Source organism: Sander lucioperca, chromosome 17, assembly GCF_008315115.2.
Source record: "Sander lucioperca isolate FBNREF2018 chromosome 17, SLUC_FBN_1.2, whole genome shotgun sequence".
In the NCBI taxonomy this organism is placed as follows: Eukaryota; Metazoa; Chordata; class Actinopteri; order Perciformes; family Percidae; genus Sander; species Sander lucioperca.
In genome coordinates, this window is record NC_050189.1 from 14,115,972 (window position 1) to 14,141,576 (window position 25,605).

Genomic DNA, 25,605 nt, shown 5'->3' on the forward strand with positions numbered 1-25,605 from the left:
CTACATTTAAGTAACTTTAAGTAGCCTAAATAGGCTACAACAAACGACTACTACTACTACTACTACTACTACTATTAGCCTACCTTACAGTTTTCAGGTAGGCACTCACCCGTTTCACGCATGCACAACCTACACCACTGATTTCTACATCTCATTCTGTATATAGTTATTTTTTGTCTAATTTGGTTAAAATTGGTTTAATAAAATATTGTTTAAATATTTAACATGGTGTTGTCTCCTTCTTTGTTATGACCACCTGAGCCAGGTCACGAAAGTTGAATGTCCTGACCATAGTGACAGATGTGCCTGTCAATACTGAGGTATTGGCTCCCTCTGGTGGTCCTCTCTGCTGTTGCTGCATGTACTAAAATAATATGTTTTTTTGGCGCAAGTCCTCGTATGTGACAGCCAACATGATACTAGAACAAATAGAAACAATATATTTTACAAATAGTTTCCAGTTTCCGCCAACCGGATGATACATAGCTTACTCCTTGTGTTCTCACACGGAACCCTTAATAAAGGTCGTATGACTCTGAAAGGGGAGGAGGATATGAGTAAGTATTGACGACAGGGAGGAGTGACAGAAACAACGCAGCGACGAGAAACAGGTTAGGTAGAAGACGATAAAAAACGCCTACTTGGCTCCATGCATGAGCCTTTTTCCTTTTCTTCAATAAATTAGTTTTCAATGTAATTTTTCTAGCTGGGACCGAGAAGATATCTGCTGTCAGAGAGGTGAGTTTTTTGCGTCATTTTCGGTTTTCTTTCCCCTTGTATGGCAAGGATTAGAGGGGTCTTATCAGGATTTACCAGACACCGTGTAGGCTACATAAGGCATAGATATAGCCACCATATATGTTATACTGCGAACATTTGTAAAGGAGGCTTTTAGAAAAATGTATTCCTGATCAGTTTGACGGATTTGTAGCTGTGTTTCAACTTTGTTTTTATCCGGAAATATTGCTTTATCTAGCAACAGTGGATCAGTGGAAAATTCATAGCCAGCCCTGCTTATGCTAAAACATGTTGGTTAGCCTACATCCACATACTACACCATTGTGGTGTGGTGACCAACAACACACATGATTATAGGATAATAGAAGTCACTCCACATATGTGATTGAGGCTAAATGTTGTTGGACTCTTTTTGTCATCGTCACTTTCTGTTTCTGTGCTACCCCCTTCCCTTTTATCACACCCTCTGTCCCTTTCATTCCTCCAGTTTCCCATAGAGACCCTGGGAGTGGAGCCAGAAGTGTGACTTCCTTTCACTCCGTGCCCAGAAAGGTTTCATCCAGCCCCTCGCCATGTCTGCTCCTGGTAAGTGGCTGACAACTAGGAAAGTGGAAAAACAACTAGATGATTTCCATCCTTAGTTTGACTATTACACAGAAAACGAGAAGAATTAGGAGCTTTGATGGTGATTTGTTTAATACATTTGCTTTAACACTTCCTTAACGGTTTCCTCTATTATTTTGTTGCCATTGTTGAAATGATAAGGCTCTTGCATCTCAAAGTTTCCATTAGACATTCCTGTTGACTGAGCATCACTGTGAAGTGACATGCTCTCCTTAAGAAATGCTGTCCTCCCCAAGGTGGTGAAATCTGACAGAAATGCTTGCATTATCTTTAAGGGGAAACACATTTCGCCCGTTGGTACAGCCTCCCTCTGGATGGAAAAAACAGTTTAAGAGGTGAAAGGTACCATTGTGTGGGCAATGGCTGTGTGCGTGAGGGCTGCCTTCCTGCGATTTCACTGCTTTAAAATTTGGGTTTGTTTCCTGCAAGTAGAAAAAGGAATGTGGAAAGAGGTGGGGCAACAACAAGCCTCAAAGTTCACCGACAACGTTACTCGGGCCCCCCTTTTGGTTTCAGGTGCTTGATAGAAAGTATTTCTGACTGTAATCCATGTTTTGTTTTGAGATTTAACCGCATCAGTTGAGCTTTAAAACTCTATTCCAGCTAGTGGTGGATGGACTGTCCTGCCATGCCATCAAAAACCAGTTTGGTCAGTTATGAAACACAGATCCTCTATGACTCAACACTAGTGACACTGTGACAACACTATGACATTTTATTACAAGTAAACTCAATAAGCTTTACATTTAAGTGCATACTGCGACTCGGTATTTAATTTACAATAATATAAAACAGAGAAGCAGAAGATTCTCACATTTGAGAAGCTGGAACCAGAGAATGTTTTGCACTTTTGCCTGAAAAATCTTTTCAGTTTTACGCTATAGTTACATATGAGGATAAACATCACAAGAATGATCTTTCACATTTCGTTTTAAAGGACAAAAAATGCGTTTTGTCAGCCTAATAGTTAAAAGAAATGACTCAGCAACTTCATCAAGACATTTCAATCTGGAGAGACTTTCGTTGCAGATATGCAAAGATGTGTAATACATAAGCGTAATATGAAATGTACGGAGTCTTTGGGGATTAGGAAAAATATTTTAATTTGGGTAGAGAAGCCAGACATATTTCCCCTGATGGGGCCTAGACACTGGCGATGGTGGAGAAGGAACACAGAGACCGAACGAAGGAGCTGTCTGCCGGAAAGGGACTCAGGTTGCAGTGGTTGACGATGACCAGAGGTGGAAGGGGAGGAGGAGGGTTGCACGTTTGCCTGAAAAGACCGCTGATAGCAAGGAGAGAAGACATTTAAAGCAGGATGTCATGCTGTGATTGGATCATGAATTTCGTGGCCAATTGTGGTTGGTTTACTGAAAAGTGAATGCCTCTTAACAGCTGAATAGTTTTAGGAAGAGACCGTGGTGATTGAAGTTATTTAGAAGTCTTCCTGAAAGAATTTGCGCTGAGCTCCATAAGATGATTCGGCAAAGTGACCAATCCAGTGCATTATGTGGATGAACAATCTAAAATGAGAGGTAGGCTACCTTTTTGATAGGCTTGATCTGACTAGCAGAAAGAGAGAGGAAGGATTATTATTAGTGTGAAACTTGTGGAAATGTCCAAACTGCCCTCTCTGAGAGAAATTCTGTGGTGACGCTACTTTGCAGACATCTGTCAGTGATTAAACACATGACAGACAGCGCACCCACTTCCTTTATTGCCATTTAGCCTAAGCTATTTTCTTCACAATCAACATATTGTGATAAACTAAGTGTTAAGGACAGTGTATTGAGTGAGTAATTTGGCATTCTCTAATTGCTTTAAACTCTCTTGAACCAAACATAGTCTTCTATTAGCCTTTTTAAAAACATGTTTTGAAGATGCTTCTGTCATCAGCAGGTGTTGAAGTGCCGTTGCTGCTTAAACTTCAGAATGACAGGGGAAAGTCCTATCTTTTATTATGAAGCCAGACTTGCAGTTTAAACATAAACATACAAACAAGTAGAAACAAAGTTATGTTGTATGTCATGTTTAAATGAAGACTTTATTCATATGAGATGATATTAAGCATTCAGGCTGCTACTAAAACTGAAGTCCCTGCTGTAAATTGCCAGTTGAAAACCTTACTGTTTAGTGTAGTTTGCTCTGCTTAGATAAGAGCCTGAAGCTGTTGAATTCATGCCCGAATAAAGACCGTTGTCAAGTAACTGTACTGTTTAAAAGCCCCATTTAGTACTCACCATGAAAAGGTGATGAAAAACAAGAGAAAATCACCAGGGCTATTACTATATAGCATAGTCCGGTATTGGCTTATAATTAGCTCCCTTGTAAAAGTGCTTCCAATCTCCTCTGTGGTTCAGATAATAAGTAGCTTATTGGCTCTGCTGTCCCAGCAGGGAAAAGCAGGATGATCCACAGTAAACACACCCACACTCACTTAGGAGCACAGAGCAGCTGCGATCAGCCATACAAACACAGATCATGACTTCCTCCGTCTGTGTCACTGAGGCGCAACGATGAGCTGAATGTTTGTCTTTTGCAATATTACTTTTTTTTTTATCTTAATGAAAGGTAAGAAGTTGGCTGAACTTGGCTGAGACATCTGATCACAATTCCAGTTTTTCTTTTTTTTTTTTTTTCTTTCCTTTTTACCTAAATGTTTGTTGTTTTGTATTGTGTATTATAGATGTTTTAATTCCTTTTTATTGTTTAAGTTTTATTGTGAGTTATTTTTTTTATATTATATGTAAATTGTGGTTAATTTTACCCATTAAACATAATATTATGTGTAATGGTTAAATGAACTTGAGTCCTTCCAGTTTGAAAGCCATCTGGTTTTGTACTGTGAAGAACTCCTCTGTGTGTAGCTATTATAATCAATAGTCTTGTACAAATTCAGTCAAATAAAAGAATAAGCCTGTACAAGATGATGTTTGAACTAATATGATGTGATGACGTCTTTTTTTCAGGTTACCCAGGCTCTTACAGCCACTCACCCTACCCAATGCCTCAGCAAGGCGGCCAGTCCGTAGCCCCTTATCCAGTTCCTCAGGGGGGGTACGGAGACCCCAGTCAAGCCCCTCCACCAGGCTTCAACATGGGCTACAGTCCAGCCCAAGCTCCTATCATGTATCAGCCTGGTGCGGTCGGCCCAGGCCCAGTTCCAGTTCCAGGACCGGAGTATGGTGCCCCTCCGGGAGGGATTGCGCTGGCTCCAGCTGGGTCTCCAGCTGTGGTTCCTGTTGGTGTCCCACCAGGGCTCGAGTACCTCACACAGGTAGGATAGAGTAATCAAAGAAAGATCTGCATAGCCTGTGCAGTCAGTTGAGGCTTAGATGGATGATTTACGCACCACTCCTTCACTTCTGGATTTTGCTCCCTCTTTGTTTCCGATTGTGCAGCTGGCTGATAATGACAACTTCAGTTGACTCATAGAAATGAACAATAAAAAGCTACACTTGAGGTGTGTAGTGTAGCACCCAACAAAGCTACTGTCAGCAATTGGGTACCAGTCTAGAACATTGAAATGCATGAATTAAATTAAATTCCTAATTTTCCTATCTTTCACACGTTACGTGAAATAAAACGTGAAAATAGCCATAAAATGTAGACAAAGATTCACGCAACTACATTTTCTTCTGTTACTGTAATTGACTTACCATTAATGTACGTGTACTGCTTCGTTGATTGCACATCTCTACAGCTGAATTAAAATCCATTACAGAGTGAAAGTGTCTGCTTTGCCTCAGAAATTGGAGCCAATTACAGTGGATAGTCAGTGAGTGAAAAAAAGTAGTAATTTGGCTTTAGTTTGTGCATTTTTCCATTTAAAACAATGTAGTAAGACCACAGTCATCACAGCCTTTTAACTTGTAAAGGTCATATTCAACGTGGTTCTTTCTTAAAAACAGCAACTCAATAGGTTTTCTTTGTGCACATATGAGGATCAACATTTACTTTTATTCAAATAGAGTTCAAACAAATAACTCTTTCTATACTCCAGCATCGAGATATGGTTTTATGATATGTAGTAAGTTGCTTTGCATTGCAAAAAAGTGAAATAGTCCCCTTGTGTTTGCTGCTTTTCCGCTTGTTTCTAGAGGAATAAGACTTTCAGACATTCAGATGGATATATGTTGCAGTGATAAACTGTTCACTGTTCCCCCTTGTGGTTTTAGATTGACCAGATCCTGATCCATCAAAAAGTGGAACTCCTAGAAGGTAAGGCCTGTTACTTGTTCATCCAGTCATATCTGCACTCATCGCCACTTTGAAAGCAGCAAATAACCATCAGCAGTTTGTCAGTTTATGGTGCCCCGGCGACCTTTACACCTCTCATTAATCAAAATGGTAAAATGACATCTGTCCTGGGAATTCTTTACTTATCTACACTTTATTATTTACCGTTTCCACCCATTTTCCTTTCTCACATCCCAGCATTCATCGGGTTTGAGACCAACAACCAGTACGAGATAAAGAACAGTCTGGGCCAAAAGATCTACAAGGCCAAAGAGAAGAACGACTGCTGCACCAGGAACTGCTGCGGCTCGCTGCGCAGCTTCGACATGAAGATCAAGGACAACATGGACACGGAGGTCATCCGTCTCATACGGCCTTTCCGCTGCGTCTCCTGCTGGTGTCCCTGCTGCCTGCAAGAGGTCTGTGTGTGTGTGTGGGGGTCTCAAAAACAGTTTTTATAGCCTCATATTCTATTGATTTACCACACCAAGACTAATATTGTACCAATTCATTTCATTCAGCTCGCCCTGAGCACTCACTCTGCTTGTGGATAAACACCCTGATATTTGTGTCCTAATATTTGCCCTAAGTGTTCCAAGATAATATGTTCACTTATTAATATGTTAATATTTAACCATATTGATTGTCTGAAAAGTTTCTGATGGAGAAGAAGGAACTATCAACTTGCGAAAGCAGTTGATTTCATAGTTTAGCTTTACTGATTAGGACATAACAATAATACTCTTTTGGGAGGGGGGGGCTTTTAGAAATAAAGTTAACAGAGTGCTTCTCGAAAAAAGGAAATAGAAACAACCAAAGCAAAAAATTGAAGTGCTAAATTGGGATTTAGAACAACAATAAAGAGTATCCCCAGCCTTATCCTTTTTAAAGAGCTGTTTCTTGGTTTCATTTGTCCAGATTCTGAGATATCTGTCTCTGAGATTTCTTCTGCCACCTCAATACAGTGTGTATTACTGTTGATTGTTTATTGTGGTGCTGATAGCATTGGGAATTTTATTTTTTAAATGTGTTTCCAGAAACAATGTCCTGGTTACTCTGGATAATCAGTTTTAACACAAACTACTTTCTACTGAACAAATAGTCCCTATGAAAACTGTTGATGTGGTGTGTAAGGTCATTGTTTCTGCAAAGAGATGTTGTTGAAGTGGACATTTCAATATCTGGGCAAATAAATCCAAAACTATTTGCATATCTAGATACCAATCAAAGTACATAAGCAAAGCATCCCTTTAACAGTGGATTTTGAAATGGATTTGTGTGGTTTTTACTCCAGCCAAGCATTAAAACAGCATTAAAAATAATTCCACTGATAAAACCTTTTTGCTCCGATAAGCATAACAATCAGTAGTCTCATTGCTCTCAGTGGCTCATATTTAGAGGCTTGTCTTTCCTCCCTTCGCCTTGTTACTGTTGAGTTGCTGAGTGGCGTTCAGGCAGGGGTTTGTTGAGACTATGAATGGCCCTTTGTTTGTCCAAACTATCTCTCCTTGACTCCCCCGATCCTCTTCCATCCCTCCACCTCTTTAATCACATCGTTAGCAATCTGGCTACAGTACCATCCTATTGGCCCGAACCCAAGCTGCTACACTCTCACATACTGCCGTTCTGTTTACTGGCCAGACAGGAGCCATGTGAGATGTATTACCTTTGTTATGTGGTGCCACAATGGAGCAGTCAGAGGTTCACTTATCAATCCTGTTAACTAACCCCGTGGTTTTTATTTATAGCTGTCAGCGTCACAGGATGGGGACAGATTTTAAGCTCTCTGGGATGATTTTATAAAATTTAGTGGCATGTTAGTATGTGTATGTAATTTTGTATGTGACCAACAGATGGAGGTCCAGGCGCCGCCAGGCACCACCATAGGCTATGTCAAACAGGACTGGCACCCTTGCCTGCCAAAGTTTTCCATCCAGGGAGCCAACAAGGAGACCTTGATGAAACTGGAGGGGCCCTGCTTTGCCTGCAACTGCTGTGGGGATGTCAACTTTGAGGTGAGGTCAGATCGATGTGTTAGAAGAAGGTCAATACCACGCTCATATCTAGCCAGGCTTGCTGATTCCCCCTGTTTCCAGTCTTTATGCTAAGCTCAGCTTATCACCTGCTGGTTGTAGCTTCCTATTCATCCTACAGATATCAGAGTGTCTTCTCATCTAACTCTCGGCAAGAAAGTTAATGAGCGTAATTCCCAAAATGTCAAACTATTTCTTTAAGTGAACCATTCCAGTTCAAGTTTGGCATTTTGAAAACGCCTAAACATGATGACTTCACAGTATATTTGATAAAACGTCTTATAAACATTGCTGTACTTATTGCTCTGTAGCTGAAGAGCAAAGATGGTGACACGCCCATTGGTCGCATCAGCAAGCAGTGGACCGGCCTTTTGAAGGAAGTCTTCACAGACGCGGACAACTTTGGCATCCAGTTCCCGCTGGACCTGGACGTGAAGATGAAAGCTGTGCTCATGGGAGCCTGCTTCCTCATTGTAAGACCATATTTGAAGTATTGTATATGAATAACACCAATTTTATTTTTTGTATATTTGCTGCCCTGGTCTAATCGGGATAAATTAATTTCCTTCTGTGTTGCCACTTTGCAGGATTTCATGTTCTTCGAAAAGGTCGGGGACGCCAACCAGCGCAGCACGGTGTTTTCATAACAGAAGGGAAAACTACAGCATTAGAGCAAGTGCCAGATATGCATTCTCTGTTCATATACTTTGTTTTTTAAAATTCTGCCTTCACCAAATTCCAGCCAAAATGGCGTCAATCCCAGGATCATTTTATACAAACAGACCAAAATGAGCCGATAAACTCTTGATTCCAGATGACTGCCAAGGATTATTTTTGATATCTATCCAAACTCAGTTAGTGATACCTGCTGCCGTGTTACCAAGGTTTTTTTTACATTGCATGCAGTCTGTAGTTTTATCTATTTGAAGTGAATGAATGCACCACCATCTGAGATTTAATCCCTGCCAAAGAAAGTCACCATCACCCCCTCAATGTCGTTTTCAGTGCCCACAAATAGAAATAAGAGTGGATTTCAACCCAATTATATGCTTATCTATTATTAGCACACTCTTATAGGTCTAGTGTGAGTGCAATACTGGTGTGGATCTATGGGATCATCTTGTATTGTTAGCTGTGCGAGCAGCTAGCATATACTTTGTGTTTAGCATGAAAACAAGCTAAATTATGATGCCTAACATGGTAAAAAAAAAAAAATACCTGCGGAACATGTTAGCATTGTCAGCATGTTAGCATGCGGACATTTAGCTCAAAGCACTGCTGTACCTCAGTACAGCCTCAGAGCAGCTAATGTGGCTGTAGGCTTTTAATCTTATACTTCAACAAAAGATGTATATAGAACCTGAACATTAGTCATTTTTTAGCTTAAATAGGGAAGTGGTGGTTGGGTCAGCGAGAGGAGTTGTGAACACAGCAGTTGACACATGCTGAGGCTATTTACCAAAGTGCTCCTTCTTCTACCTCTCAGCAGCCTTTCTCTTCCTCGAAGCCCTCCGTCTTAAACCCTAGTACATTATCTAACAACCCTGTAGCATAGACTATAGTTCTTAAACCATAGTACATTATCTAACAACCCTGTAGCATAGACTATAGTGTAAATGCTCTCATGCCCCCTCTGTAGTTTATTGGTTGCCATGGAGACAGACATCACTGCCAAACCTCAGCCTCCAATTCCTCCAGATACCAGCGCCTTGAACATGTGCCAGGGTAATGATTTAGACGAGAAAGTGAGTGTAGGTTAAGGTTAAGAGGAGGAATAATTCAAGTAAAGGAATAGAAAGAAAATAAAAAGCAGAAGTTGAGGTTAGTAAACGTTAATCTGACTGAAAACCCTTGTCGGTGGTGGGTTTAAGGAAACACATGAACTTTCTGTATTTGTGTAGCAGAAAGAGACCTGAATGTAAAGTTGTCATGTGAAATTTAGTTTTTGTTTTAGCTTATATTGCTTTAGAATGAATAAATCAATGGCCTATTGCCTATAATGCAACATAACATGGGTGTGCCTCCTGTGAGGCTTGGTTGCCACTAGTGCTCTCAAATCCAGACCACAGCTCTCTTACGCTGTCAGTAACTACATGTGTCTTATATAAAGGCCAGGGTAATAAGTCCTTCCTTTGAGGCTTCCATTTTTTTTATTGATCTCACTACTTGATGTAAATAAGCTTGCATAGACTTGAGTTAAATAAATCAAACATTATGGCTGCTATTATTGTTGCCACAGTTATGTTGTATTCATTGCAGTGCAGATTTTTCAAATCAATCTGCACTTTTGTCGCACCACACGATAGTTAAATAACCGTAGTAAGACATAATAACATAACAATTGCATTAGTATGAACTTTAGTTAGCAGTAGTTTATTAAGCACTTTTAAACAAAACAACTCATTAATAACCTTATTTTTTTGTTATTTTCATTCATTGTCTTTCATGATTATAATTGTGCTTTGCCAACACATGTCGAACGTCATGCCAATAAAGCCTATTGAAATGAAAAATGTAAGTTGAATTGCTACCATCAGCCTCTGTGCAGTCTGACATCTGATAAGGAAAGAGGAAAGGAAAGTAGCCAAAGGATGTACAGTACATGTATTGCAAATGTTTATTCATTGTGTCAGTTTGATGTTTATCTGCAGAACTTGCTTTTGAAAAATTTGTTATATCTGCTTTCCTGTTTATATCAAAACAAGTTTGTACCATTTTTCTTGTATCTTGTAAATCACATTTTTTACACCAAAAATACCCTGTACTTTAGAAATAAAACAATTGCCATATTATGCTGTGTTATAGTCTTGTTGTCTTTTGTTCTTCTGCTCTACTCATCGCCCAGGAAAGGTTTTGGGAAGGTCTTTGGAAACCTAAATTCTAAATGTGGAACATCTGGTTTCACTTGGAAAAAATTCTTTGCCTTAGAGGGAAATCCCGCCTCTCACATCAGCCAAAGGTTCCACTAAAACTCTGCTCCACTTAAGTTACTGGGTAACTTTCTCAATACAACATAAACTTTATTGGTGTCAATATCAGCTTCCTTTATCTAAAGATTATATCTTAACCCTAACCCTTCAGATGGAACAAAAGGAGACGATACTTCTCTTCTCAAGTCACATTAAACATCATACTGCTCCACCCTCTGGGAAAATGCGGGAATTACAAGCAAAGTATTTAAGGGAGCATGTCTGTACATGTCTATCCATGCCTTAATGATTCTGGGAAATACTTCAAGCTTTGTCTGTCTTCCCATAATCCAATGGTTCTTCTTATACATTTCTCACCAATTCAGTGGCTTAGCAACTAGTCTGGCTAACGTTATTGACAGATGAAAGCAGTAAAAATGCCCGCTGAGTTTGAGCATTATTCTTCCATTAGAAAAGTGCGCCGTGATTGGCCTACATCCAATCTCACATTTGGCAGTGAATAGCATGATTGGATGATGAGAATGGAGATTCTTCTACTCCTATCCTTAAATATTTTCATGATAGAAGTATAATTGTTTTTAATCATATAGGTAACATAAAGCTGATCAATAAATAAATAAATACCGTCCCTGGGTGGATTTGAAACACCAACCTTTGGGTTAACAGCCAAACGTGCTAACCGGTTCCTGCTGCGGAAATATTTACACCAGTATGTCTATGTATACAGTCAGCGACTGTTAGTTTTCACATCCCATTAAGAAGAATACAATAGACAAATATGTTGTTTAAAGTAAACATGGAAATGACCAACAGGATACTGCATATCCAAGGTCTGAGTGACTGGGTTGATGTCTCACAAGAGTCCATGGCCTCTCTTAAAACAGACATTAAGTTTAAGGCCCACTAAGCTTTGATCCTGCATTCAGGGAAATGTCAGGCTTTGAATTTAAATAATGTAATACAATTTAAGACACTAAATCTTTCTGAAGACCAGCGGGCACTCAAACACAAAATCCCATGAAATTAAAAGGGTGTTACACAGTGACCAACTGATTAAACTGCTCATATTATCACAGCTCAGCATTAAGACCAGATTATTTTATTCAACAAAATAATCATTTCTAATACAATATATACAAATGCATTAAGATACAAAAACTATTTGCATATAGCACATAATGTGCTGGAAAATGTCTCATTTTTTGCTAAATAAACAAAATATTTTTTGTTTGTACATTCAAAAAAATCTTCACTTTTCTACTTTTCTATGCACCGGACCTCACGTCTGTTCCCATATCAAGGTGGTCAATGAAAGCAGTAGAAGTATGCGGCAGCTTCAAGTGCCAAAATTGTTGCTAAGAAAGTCAACCATCGATGCATTGATGAAGCAAGAAAATCCCTTCAGACTCGTCTTTCTGTGCTAACTGGAGGTCGCTCCCTCTCGCCAGACCATCGGATCAGGTAGCGGCTGGCCAGCTGCAGGTTCCACTGGTATCTGGAGAGGATCCTCAGACAGTCATCTCTGGAGCAGAGGCTCAGTGAGTACATCTGCTCCAACTGAAGAGACACAAATCAAGTAGACAGGGATCAGAAGTGGCAGTCAAAACACACATTTTCTAGATACATAAATCCATTAACACCTCGAGCATTTTATGGAAACAAGACATACAAGAGAAACAAGAGAAAACTGCTGGTTATTTGCTTTCTGAAAGTTGCAACTTTCCGGCAAGTTGCACCTCTGTCCACACACCTCAGAGCAGGCCTTCTCATCAGCATGCAAAACACCTGCTGTGAAATCATTGTTGAGGCCATGTCCTGTAGTGCAACATACTTTAGTGTTTAGTGCAGTTTATCACAGAATCGCAATATTCGTGTTCAAAATATGAAACGCAAATTCCTTATTGATGATTGATTAAAGCTACACGGGAAAACAAGTTACACATTAGTATACATGTATAAGATAGGTCTACATTAAAGATGAACATCTAACTCCAATGTCTTGACATAGATTTGTTCTGTTTATCTATATGAAATAAAGTTTGAAACAAATGTGTTTGAAAATTGACTAGATCTCTGCTTGGTAAAGACCTTAGATAATATTTTCATCTATATCACGCTTAACTACCTGGTGTGGCTTTAACTTCATGCATAACAAAAACAACACAGACTGGATTAAGCACTTAGTGCACTCCAGGGTCTTACAAAACCCAGCCCTATCCAAGACCACCATCACCATCCTGTCCTGTGGCCTCTAAGTTTGCTTTACTGTGAGTACAGTGAACACAGCAGGCTACATACCGGGCAGCTTCATTATATCCCCAGTCACCTACTTCTATTCCAGATGAACTCTACCTGGCCCCAGGTTTTCTGTATGCCACTTTAGTTTGTGGTAATATGAATAATTTAGAAATATGCACCATGTGAGCACAAAATACTAAAGGTCAGGACAGGCCCCCTCTACATGATGGATTAACCACTAATGCAAGTGTGTTGGTATTGACCCTCAGTGGTAAAAACTCGCTAACCAAATGTCCACATTTCCAAAACCAATTAAAATGCAGTGAATTGGGGTATTCTCGGTCCCCTGCACCCGGTTGGTAATGCAGTCTTGCTGTAAAGCTGTATTTTGTATTGTACTTTTGTGAATTTTTGGGTATGATTACTATTGCTAAGTGCATTAGGTACTTTTTAAATTAAGTTTGCCATTGCATTTTATAAACTTAAACATAGGACTATTTATTAGTATCTCTCATTGCACTGTAATTTCTTTTTATTTGTTTTTATTATTTTGTAATGTGTCTTTATATATTGCTTTTTCTTTTAAATCTTGTCTTAATGTCTCCTGATGTCCTATTAAAATCACTTGCATCAGTAGCTTGTAAGTGACACTTTGTACACTTTCACAAACTAAACTTTGCAACATATACAGTACAGGTACGCATTATGTTGACAGTCATGTCCTGGTCTGACCTTGAGTTGTTGTTCAGCTCGTACTGGGTTCCAGTCATTTCGTTGAAGTGCATTATGAACCTCTTCAATGGTCACTCCATGAACTGCCTCCATAACCTGAGAAGAAGGTCGGTGTTAATCCATTGAACACGTTTTCATACAGAAAAAGCAAACCGATATATGGATTATGAGTCTCGTACCTGTGAGGTGAGACTGTCTTTTGTGCTCTGCACATTAGGTAATTTCTCTCGAGATCTGACTCGTTCCCTCTCTCTGTTGTCCGTGTACTCATCCAGCTGCGGGGTTGAGCGTGCCATATGGGCCATTTTAGCCAGGTTGGAGCCTCCGATGCCCTGCTGCGGTGGGTTTTGGGGTTGAGGCTGCGTCTGCGCTGGAGGGGACAGGACCACCTGTGGAGGCCATGGGGTGCCTGGGACCGGTTGGATTGCGGGCCTCCTCTGTTTCATGTTGAAGCGTTTCAGGTTGGGTGGCGGTGGCCGCGGAGGTGGGACTAAACTGGCCTCGCTGAACCGGCGTGGGTCCTGCTGCATCACTACCCTACAAGCTGCCATCCCAGGGGACATGAGTCTGCCCTGCTGATCCACTGTGAACGCCCCTACTGTGTGAGCCCGGGGACGGTGTCCGCTCAAAACTGACTCCAGGCTCTGAGACATACCTGAAGACACGGGGAGAAGCCCTTTAAATCACAATGAAATATTACACAAGTCAAGTGAAATGAATGAGGAAACGGAATGGACAAGGTAATAGTATTGAACAGTGATCCTAGTTCAGCGTGTATGTGGGCACTGCTAGGAGCCTGTTAAAGCCACTAGAGGGCAGACTGGTGAGAATGAATGAATACATAAATTGAGTTACTTCCTGGATGAATAAGATGGTTCATGTCTGACAATAGCATAACAAACAGCATTTTAAAATAAAATGTGAAAAGAAATAAATGGACAAAAAGCTTTATTAGCTATATGTCAAACCTTTTGAGGCCTTAACACTTTTATGGTCTGCAGAAGACACACTGTGCATGACCCTCTAGACTGCATGATACATTTGGAGCAGTGAGGGTAATGTATTAACAGGTAAAAAGTGTGGCAGCCATTTTCTTATAGACTATAGAGCTCATTACTGGAGCTGAGCAATTTTGACAAAATTAAATATCACTATTTTGACTTCTGATGCTTTAATGCAATGCAGAATATGTAGTATGATGCATGACATGATTTATGAGAAAGATAAAATCAAAAGTGGACCTTAGGAAGAGACTAGCAACCACTTGAATCTAATGATGTACTTGTAAATAAAAAAAACCTTTAGACCAGGAAAAGACAGCATTAAAGATATGTAAAGTGCAATATTATAATATATTATGAGATCTAGTCATATCATGATGTTAACATTATCCTGAAATAAAATCTTCTCTCGCAGATGTACTCACTACATTGTGCCATTATTTTTAGTTCCTACCTGCCATTCTTTGCAGATTGGAGCCCTCCTTCTCCCTGGCAGGCACCGTCCTCCCGCTGCCACTGTTCCACAGGATAGAACAGAGAAACACATTAGTCTGACAGCCTCAGCTCACAAACTACAGTACAGTGGCTGACAGCAGGTGAAAGTTCAGCGCCACACTGTTGTTGTTAGCATTCTGCAAGAAAACTCAGTGACTCAGGGACCTGAGATGGAAGTTTATGTTTTTTTTCGAGAATTCTACATGATATACTGTAGGCAGAATCAAAAAAATAGTAAAAATCACAACTCATTTTCTTTGTTTTGTAATTTGTAGTATTCTATAAAGGTCAATAAATGAAGAGAAAAGCTACAAAGGCTACAATGCACTAAAAGACACATTGAAGACATTGTTAAAAACAGCCAAGAGAGATGAACTTTGTATCTTTGGGCCCGTTTCTCTTGTTTTATGGTGTATTTTTAGCTGCAGGTAATTCAAGCCACTGTCTACGGAAATAAAAACGAGCCATTTGTGAGAGCCTGACAGCTTTATCATTTGAGTTTTGCTCAGTCACTAAACAATAAATCCTGAGTCATTTTACTGCCATGCAAGTTTCAGTTTATCGCATACTTAATTTTATCCGTGCAGGCTGGCCAAACCAGAGTTTGACAGCAGACAACTTTGTGCACTAAAAAACAATAACATGAGGTTTTGTTTTCCTTTAGAAGCAAAGAGCAGCAGCTTCTCTCCAGATTTATCATAGAAGAAGCAAATACACCAAGCCTAAGTGAGATAGAGAGGAATGAATGAGTGCTGCAACTGACTCGTCCAGGTTCTCAGGTGTCCCCCAGCAGCGCTCAGGTTTGATGTCTCCGTGCGCGTAGTGTTGCAGGCTGCCCTTCAGCGGGGCTGAGATGTTAGGGGTGGAAAAAGCAGGGTTGGGCCCGGAGTTTCCGGCAGTGGCAGCAAGAGGGAGTGACACCGTGACAAAGCTCGCAGGAAACCAGCCGACTGTCAGGGTCCTCTGGTTCTGGCCCCTCCACTCACACAGCTCCAGACTGCACAGGGAGAGAGAACAGTTCAATTAGAAACCAAAGAGTGAGACCACTGGGATATAACTTTTGCTGAACAGCAGCATAATAGTCAATGCTAAAACACTGTCAGCGAATTAGCTTCATTATAAGCCTGTTAAACAGAAATAACTACCTTTTAAGTGAGCTAACGTTAGCCACTATAAGCTACTGGTCATGCCAGACCAAGTAAGGCTGCAGCAGTAAAACCCCTGAATGTATTAAATTGGTCAATGATGTTTGATTGCTTATGAACTAAACTTTTCATTTGTAAGAGGAATAATGTATAACTTCTCATTTTGAAGATTACATAGTCTCACTTTGACTTGCAGAAACTGTTATTATGTGATTGACTAGCAATAACAATACAAACAGACTTAACTCTTGGTATATATGATGTCTTCTTACACTGGTTTATTTTGTAAATTTGACTGGCATTACATTTTTTGAAGACAGCACTTAAAATTTTATGACTGTAATTTTAGTTTGGGGTTTTATGCATTGACTAAAATCATTTTAATGGCCCGTAGAGGCTGATACACAATGAAAAAAAGTATCTTTTTTATGTTGATTTTTATGTATTTGGTGTATTTTTGTATTGCTTGACGTTTTCCATAAAAAAAACAGCAAACAGTATCATCTTGCCCATGAATCCATTATGTTTCATAGCTGCTAGACTTGTTCAAACAAACAAAGCCAAAAGCATTTGAGGACTCCATGGTGGAGATCAGGGCTGGAATGCATTTTTGAGAGGCTGATTTAAACCCGTTTCATCACAACAAAGGCCCATTGTGCCGGTCAAAGTTTTCCTTAGCTCTTTGGTCCCACCCTCCTTTCTCTCACCCACCCATGGTCTATGAGGGTCACAAGGTCGTTGGCCACCAGTGCAAGTTTTCTGGATTCAGAAAAGTCTCTTGTTGCTTGCGCCTCCAATGGTCTAGCCTGCAAAGACAGACAGAAGTGAGGAAACCTAACACAAAGATTTACTGAAAAACATGAATTTCATCAGCATTTTAAGAGACAGATTCTTTTGATAAGGCTCGATCAATAGACCCTCTCTGATTTCATCACCAGGGACAACATAGTTGCAGACCTCTGCCACCATTGTGATGAGCTGGGCGAAGCTGGGTCTGTCAGCAGGGTTGCAGGCCCAGCACTTCCTCATGACGTTGTACATTTCTTGTGGGCAATCCGGAGGTTTCTCCAGACGCTCACCTTCCCGCTCCACACGCCACAAAATCTGGATTGAAGAAAGTGAACGTCAGAGATACTAAAACTCTGAGTCATATCGCAAAAGCAAACAGCATCAGGGCGTGGACACACATTCCAAACAGGAGGACAAATATGCAGACTGGCACGGATACAAACACTGAAACAAAGCGGGAATGTTCACATGTGGCTGACAAGCGTGTACCTGTTTGCCTGACAGACCGAACCAGGGCTCCTCACAGTAGGTGAACATCTCCCACAGGGTGATGCCAAACATCCACACGTCTGAGGAATGGGAGAAAGAGCCGACACGAAGACTCTCTGGTGCACACCTGCAGGTAGATGACAACAAGGAAAGATGTAACTAGTGAGAATGTTCAAATATTTTTTCCTCCTCCGCCCCTATTTCCCAACAGTCCTCACCATGCAAACGGGATCCTTCTGTGTGCTGACATCACATAGTGGTCCTTGTCTTGGCTCAGGCCTCTCATCAGCCCAAAGTCCCCGATCTTCACCATCTCCCTGGATGCCAGCAGTACGTTTCTTGCAGCCAGATCCCTGTGGATGAACCTTCTGGTCTCCAGGTAGTCCATACCCGCTGCGATCTGGGTAGCAAAGAGCCAGAGGCGGGCCAGAGGGTACTCATACTGACGCGAGCGCAGGGTGTCGTATAGTGAGCCCAAGGGGGCCAGCTCTGTTACCTGGAGGAAGGAAAATAGGTCATTGTGTTGAAGCTGCTAAACACATCTTAGTTTGAATAGATCCATATTGTATCCCCATGTTTAAACATCAAAAGACAACACATCTTACCATCTTGAGGGGCTGTGTGAGAACCACACCATAAAGTCGGATGATGTTGGGGTGGTCCAGTGACTGCATGGTGGTCACCTCTTGGAGGAAGTCTGTCAGTGTGTTCGTCTGCCTGGACATGCTGCTCCTTAGTGACTTTACTGCTACAGGCAACTGAGAGGAGTAAAAAGACAGAGACACGGGCTCAATCCCAATCCTACATCTAACATCTCTAACCCCCAGCCTCTGTATTTCCACATTGAGGGTGCGCCATGTTTAGAGTCCCAAACCAGACAGTGTTTGGGACTGTCAGATAGGGTGTAACGGGACAATAACACCGTCTGAGAGCAAGTGCTGACTTGTCATTCTTCACTATCCCTATCCAGAAGTATGAGTGGTGACTAATGGAGGAAATTTGTGATATACAGTGGCACTCATAAGTTTATGAACCCATGCTAAAATTGACTAAAAAGAGGAATAAAAAAATAATCTTTTGGAAATGTATCTTAATGCCTTAATTAAAAAAATTAGGAAGAATCCAACCTTTAAGGACACCAATTTTCTTTGTGAATGAATAATGTTTCGTAAATAAATAAATGTTCTTCCTTAAAATACAGGGGGCATAAGTAAGTACACCCCTATGTTAAATTCCCATAGAGGCAGGCAGATTTTTATTTTTAAAGGCCAGTTATTTCATGGATCCAGGATACTATGCATCCTGATAAAGTTCCCTTGGCCTTTGAAATTAAAATAGCCCCACATCATCACATACCCTTCACCATACATAGAGATTGGATAGTATCCTGGATCCATGAAATAACTGGCCTTAAAAAAAAAAAAAAAATCTGACTGCCTCTATGGGAATTTAACATAGGGGTGTATTTACTTATGCCCCCTGTATTTTAAGGAAGAACATTTATTTACGATACATAATTCATTCACAAAGAAAATTGGTGTCCTTAAAGGTTAATTAAGGCATTAAGATCAATTTAATTTTTTTATTCCTCTTTTTAGTCAACTTTAGCATGGGTTCATAAACTTATGAGTATCACTGTAAACACATGACTTTAAACCTGCAATAACCGATGAATTTAAGTCAAATATTCACTCTCTGTTTTGGTCACCACCAGCATTCTGAGGGAAATACCAGACTCTTTAGCTGCAAAATGCTCCACTATGTTCTGAGGGGCTTTATATTCTGTAGGTTGTTAGTCACTACGAGTGACCCCTTTCACGTCCTTGTGAACACACTGCATCCTGCACACCTATACCAACACTTTGTAACACCGTGTTTTCATGCTGGTTCTAAAATCCCATAATGTGCAATAAAGTAAAATAAAAAGCAGCTCTCTTTGTCCCTAGATACATTTATTTGATTTGTACTTGTATGCCCGCAGCAATCAAAAATACCATGTACCATTCCATGCTGATTGTTTTGGGGATGTTCTACTGTTTAACTGTATCTGTACAGAATCTATCAGAAAGAAATGCCAAAACAAATGTAAAAGAAAGTCTAGAAAAGCTGTCCCTTACCACTCTCCCAGTAGGCGCGTGCCACTCTCCCCTCTTCACCACCCCAAAGGACCCGGAGCCCAGCTTCTCTCCCAGGGTCAGCTCGCTGTCCTGGATCAGACAAGGAAGAGCCCGGCTACCACCCTCCTGAGCCGGGCCGCCTCCGCTCCACTGCTCCCCTCCATCCGGACCTCGACCACTGATCTATATGCATCAATAAATTAATTAAAAAACATATTACTGACCGCCATCCCTGATAACATGTAGTTCTCATTAGATATGAACTCTACGACAAAGTGGATGTACAGTAACTACATGTGTCAGACCTTGGGCATCAATGGCCGTCCTCGTGAATTCGTCTTGTAGCATTTCAGAGCTGCCCATAATCTTCTTTGTGCTGGAATAAAAAAACAAGTTATCGAACATATCCAACATAACACATTGGTCAGATTTGAAAATCCCAGTTTAATCACAGCCTTTATTATAATCTACAATAAATTATATTGTTTTATAACCAAAAAATGTACTTAACCCTTGTGTTGTTTTCCCGTAAACCATAAAAAAAACACTTGTTGATTAAGTTGCTTTTTTCAGTTTTCTTAAGAAAGTTTTTGGTCACTTTTTTTCAACATTATTATCGCTTTTTCCGACATTATTGTCACTTTTTCAATGTTTTGGGTGCTTTTTTTGACGTTTTTCTGCCGTTTTTGGCATTTTCTCCCAGTGTTTTTGACGTAATTTTTCATCGTTTTTTGTTGCTTTTCCCAATATTTTTTGATATTTTTAATTTTGACATTTTCTGCGCTTATTTTGATGGCCCATTTTTTCTGATAAAAAAAAACAACTTTGAAAACGGGTCAAATTTGACCCAAGGAAGTGGCCGGGTTGGTTCAGTGGGTAGAGCAGGCGCACATATATTTAGAGGTTTATGCTTCGACGCAGAGGTCCAGGGTTTGACTCTGACCTGTGACGATTTCCTGCATGCCTTCCCCCTCTCTCTCCCCTTTCTCACCTGTCCTGTCCATTAAAGGCGGAAAAGCCCAAAATATAAAATAAAATATTCTTTAAAAAAATTGAAAAAAAGAAAAGAATTTGACCCGAGGACAACATGAGGGTTAACAATGACACCAATGTATCCTTTGGTACAGCAATTCTAAAGTCATTACAGTATATCGCTAAAATTGTATTAAAGGGCGCTAGTAAATGAAATCCACTTCATGTTTTGAGGGATTTCTGCATCAAACAGGATGTTGGAGCAGAAGTAACTTCATAAAAGTGCTGAAATGAACAGTTCATAAATCGATTTGTTGATCAGCAGAACATTTATTTGACATCAGAGACGCCACCTTAAGCTCTGGAAAATTTTCACTTTTTTTCTGACATTTTACAGACTAAACAAATAATAGAAATATTTGTAAAAAATAATCAACAGATTAATTGATAATGCAAATAATCACTGGTTGGCGATCTACTATATATTAGAATTTAAAGGAGGCAGGACAGGAAATGAAAATCTCGAGGGTGAAGTTAGCTGTTGATCACACTTATTTAATAGCTTTTAAATGTCTGATCAAAATAGCGATAGAAAAGTTATTTCTCATTTTCACCTTCAAATCTAAACTGGATATCCTCAAAGTGACATCGCTTTGATGACTTATGCACCAAAGTAAATTCATCTCATCTCTACATACGAGTGTGATTAATGTGTAGTAGGAAATAGTAAAGTCTAAGTATATGTTTTAACAGTGAGCATCTGCTGATGAAGGCCATGAGAGGTGGCTGAAAGCATTAGAAAAATACTGTGATACATTTGTCAAACTTTAGTTTTTGGACTATTGCTCGACAAATACTGTAAATCCAAAGGACATTTAACAGAGACACACTCTACTGTGGGTAAACAGAAGACAATGTTTTTTGTAGCAGAAGCAATTTAAACCCTTCTTTGTGTTGAGCTGACCCAAACATCAGTTACTGAGCCTGTCTGAGAAGAAAACAGATAAGTATTGATGCGTGGATGATCAAAAGGAGACAATCAGGCTCACCAGGTTTGCTGATTCCTATCTGCTCCAGGTCGGACTCCTTGACGTAGTTGAAGTGCTCGATGCGGCTGATGTTGAGGCCATCTCTGACGCGCAGGTAGAACCTCTCCAACTGGACCTCGGCCAGGAGATGGTACAGCCACTGAGTTTCCTGGTCCATCAGCATCACCTGGCCGACCTGCCTTTAGGGTCCAACGTTATACAACAGTTATGAGTTAGTCTTTTTTTTTTGTTCAGTTTTCCTTGCCCATCTAAATTTCTTACATTAAATCAACTTAAATATTTTGTTTTTGGTCATTAACACTTCACATTAAGAACAGAAATTAGGCCCTCAATCATGTTTTTCAGTCTGGGGCCCGAAGACAAAACCCAAAAGACACAATTATGAACCTGTGCTCTATCTGAGTCTTCCTCATCTCATTAAAGAGCCTGTTTAATGGTAACTTTGCTCCCACTTGGGCCTTGTTAAGTTACCATGGAGACCTAACAAAAAGCCCTTGGTGTGGGAGGCCGGAGGGGGATTGTTCAGCTTTTTGCTGTGTGCCAACTTTTTAACAAGTTGTTTGTTGGTGTCCTATGAGAGGGAATTCATGTTGGCAAATCATTTACTCTCAACATCTACTGCTCTATCTTTCGGCTTTTTAAACCAAGAGAACATGAAAGTAGTGTCATTTGCAGGCAGTGTGCTACCCGAATGAGAGTGAAATCAGATAAGGGAAATGGTGTAAGATGACAGAAGAAGCATATAAGTGAAGGCACAGAAGGAGGAACAAGATGATGAATGGACAATAAACTAAATCAAACAAAAAAACATTGTCTTTTCCTCAGAAGCATGAACAAGTATGTGCAGTATCAGCGCTGTTAACTGTAATGCGACTCATTTCGGACCTCAGGGGCAGCCACGCTAGCTTGTCTGTGGTTTATGGGCACCAGTCAGACAGGATTCTGTTCACACAGTATTCGTGTCACTGCTGAAGTAATGCCGTGTGTTGACAGCAGCATGACAGCTCTGTAAGACTGACTGGAGCATCATTTTCACTTTAAACTTAACTATCTCTTTTCTACTTTGCATTTCTTTAGTATAGTTAATATTGACAATTAAAGCAATTGCAGTGTCCTAGGTAACGGGTGCAATAACAAGGATGATTTAGTTAAGATGTTTTACTTCCTTATTGCCAAAACAATTAGAAGAATTTAAAACACAACACATTATTGTGTTGGCTTCTGCTCCTTATGTCACTGGAAGGTTGTACAGCCATAAAGCCCTTGCTTATCAGCCCAGCAGGTATGAGTCAGGGAAGGACTTCACATTCTCCTGTCAGCTATCCTGGGAAAAATTAACATCTATGCCAAACAACAAGCACATCCACATTGTCAGTTGGCTCATTCTCACAGCCAACTGATTCTTCAAAAACCAAACAAGTGTTAGAGGGTACAAGCCCGGGCTTGCATTCATTTCCAGGGACAACTCCCAATTAATTTGCACCCAAATTGTGTGTGAGCGTGAGGCAATTCTCTGCAGGTCACATTCAAATTCAAAGGCAAAAAAATGCAGCTTGGTAAACAAAGAGACCTCTCTGTGACCATTCTCTCTATGTACAGAGGGATCAAACTTTAACCTGGCCAGCTACTGGAAACCCCTCTCAGCCTAGATAGCATGTGTAACCACAAGTGCCCCACTATTGAGTTAATAGCTTAATGTAGCTGAACAGTCACTGGTTGAACTGGCCTGACTTTTATCTTACAAGACATTATCTGCAACTTCAAATGGCCAACAGCATTGTTTATCCAGTACAACTGCACTTCTGTTGGTGAGCCTTTGTTTATACTGGTGAAGCATGTGTCCTCTGGCTGAGCCACTTAAATCAAATTAGCAATACTACAAATTAAAATACTGCATTCAAAATCATACTTAAGTGACACCTAACTATGATCAGCAAAATACACCTATTGTATAAAGACTACAAGTACTCTTTAATCAGCAGAATGGTCCCTCACAACAATGTTATGTTATTGTACATGTTACATTATTTGATTAGTATCTGTGATGGATTACTGTCTAAGCAGCATTTTCATGTTGTAGTTGGTGGTGGTGATTAATGATGGTAGATTAATCCATAATAATACACCATATTTTATTAACTCATCACACGTTTTGTACATAAAATCTGAAAAGTAGCTACTAATAATTACTAATAATACCGCTGTTAAATAAATGTATAAAGTTAAAAGTATAACATTTCCGTCTGAGTGTGATGAAATAGAATAAAGCAGCATACATTAAAACGTTATACCTAAACGTGTACAGTAGGTCTACTGGAGTAAATGTAGGCTACTCATTTATTTATTCGCCCACTATAAAGACACACAATATGTCCTTTGGGATATCTGCTATTAATATTCATTCTCAATTATTGTGTAAAAGGACATTTTTACATATGCTAACACAATTTAAAGACGTTTAGGGCAATGTTTTTAAGAATAGGCCTACATTTGCTAATTGTTCACTAAGAATTTTTGAAACCTGATATGTTCATAAAACTTTCTAACAGTTAGTAGCCTAACAGTTAGTAGCCTACTATTTCCCCAGACTGCTGCGTCCCTACAAACCCGGTCACAGAACTGATAGGCCTATCACCTCTGATACTTCACCTACCGTTGTTCAAAATAAGTCTGTTCTCCGTATGTTGACAGCTAGCTCTTAATCGCACACGCCCCGAGACAAGTGATCCATGTTGACATTGAAACCTCCAGCGACGTCGACGTCGGGCTTTTCCACAAATCAAAACTCTTCTCTGAATCCTACTACCTCTAAATAAAGCACCACCTGATAGACCAATCTCAAAGATGAAGTTTATATTTTTATGTTCCTGTGAGTCTCGACTACCTGGAGTTTGTGATCTATTTAGGCCTACCTGTGTGTTTTCAGCTCTTTTCTCCGCCTCTTTCCAGTTAGGCCGACTCCACCGACCACACCTCTTCCGGACTTTTCTCCTTATGCTTTTCTCACCTGAGCTTTAAACGCGCCAGCCAGACCTGTACAGGTAATAACTTTACCTAATGACATACGTCACCATAATTAGATAGGTCACCATTTACCAAAAACCATGTGTCCATGTGGTTTGACTAGAAAGTGAAGTTAGAGGAGCATTCCTTAAGATTTCAGTCCTGGTTGATTTAGAATTGTATTTGTATTTGTGTAGACCTATACAATGGAGAAAAACTGTAACACAGCATTTTTTTGTCGTGCCAGTCACTCAGTTCATACTTATATAAATATATATATATATATATATATATATATATATATATATATATATATATATATATATATATATATTATAAATACTTTATTCAGTGGGTAAAAAGATCAATCACCATTTTGTTACCTCATTCAGCAGGGTCTTAAAACACATTTATTTAATTAAAAAATTAGCATTACAGCTTTAAACACATTCTTTTCAAAATGTACACATAGTCATACGCAAGTTAATTCAAGTTATAGTGTGTAACAATACACTCAGTTGCCAGTCTTTTGGTTACACCAAATCTAAGCAAAGCTATACAGTATATATATATATGTATATATACACACACACACACACACACACACTCATTTTTACAGTCTTTGGGTGCACCTAATAAAGCTTTAGTTTAGTTTGTTAAATACAAAAACCCAATAAATCCTCCCTTTATAAAGTGTACGGTAAAATGTTGTCTTTTTTTGAAACAGTGTTTTTTTTCAATTTTATGATAATTGTGGGGCCTTTATTGTGATGTTGAATTAATATTTGTTTTACTCTATTCATATCAATGAGAGTAGAGGCACCTCAATCAAATGCTATGCAATTCAACCGTACCACAAATGTCAGCTTCTAAAATGACCATAAAGTTGAATCAACTCATCTGTAGAATGAATCATGACTGAGCTTCAAATTATTTCTGTAAACAAGATTCATTATCTCCAATGGCCATGTTTAATTGGTATGTTTGGACTCAACCAAACAGAAACTGCCG

The 25,605-nt window shown here is 39.8% G+C and overlaps 2 protein-coding genes across 5 annotated transcripts; one reads left to right on the forward strand and one right to left on the reverse strand.

Annotated features, from left to right (window-relative positions):
• Positions 1-405: 405 nt before the first annotated feature.
• Positions 406-10,426, forward strand: LOC116049045 (phospholipid scramblase 2-like). The gene is made up of 8 exons (XM_031298434.2): positions 406-738; positions 1,226-1,323; positions 4,332-4,639; positions 5,541-5,583; positions 5,800-6,020; positions 7,455-7,616; positions 7,946-8,107; positions 8,222-10,426. Exons 2-8 carry the CDS (start codon positions 1,311-1,313, stop codon positions 8,279-8,281), a joined length of 969 nt encoding a protein of 322 aa, XP_031154294.1. The 5' UTR covers positions 406-738; positions 1,226-1,310; the 3' UTR covers positions 8,282-10,426.
• On the reverse strand, positions 10,060-24,554 carry tnk1 (tyrosine kinase, non-receptor, 1). Of its 4 annotated transcripts, none has more exons than XM_031298393.2 (14): positions 24,504-24,554; positions 21,592-21,770; positions 19,876-19,946; positions 19,571-19,753; positions 18,059-18,211; positions 17,672-17,949; positions 17,454-17,580; positions 17,133-17,279; positions 16,887-16,981; positions 15,794-16,027; positions 14,990-15,054; positions 13,714-14,189; positions 13,535-13,630; positions 10,060-12,121 (listed from the first exon to the last, which is right to left on the reverse strand). In XM_031298393.2, exons 2-14 carry the CDS (start codon positions 21,752-21,754, stop codon positions 11,966-11,968), a joined length of 2,244 nt encoding a protein of 747 aa, XP_031154253.1. In that variant the 5' UTR covers positions 21,755-21,770; positions 24,504-24,554; the 3' UTR covers positions 10,060-11,965. The 4 variants fall into 4 exon arrangements, with proteins under 4 accessions (XP_031154253.1, XP_031154252.1, XP_031154255.1 ...); XM_031298392.2 differs by lacking the exon at positions 24,504-24,554 and adding an exon at positions 24,245-24,485; XM_031298395.2 differs by lacking the exon at positions 24,504-24,554 and adding an exon at positions 24,245-24,485 and having other exon boundaries at positions 14,990-15,045; positions 21,592-21,779.
• Positions 24,555-25,605: the final 1,051 nt, after the last annotated feature.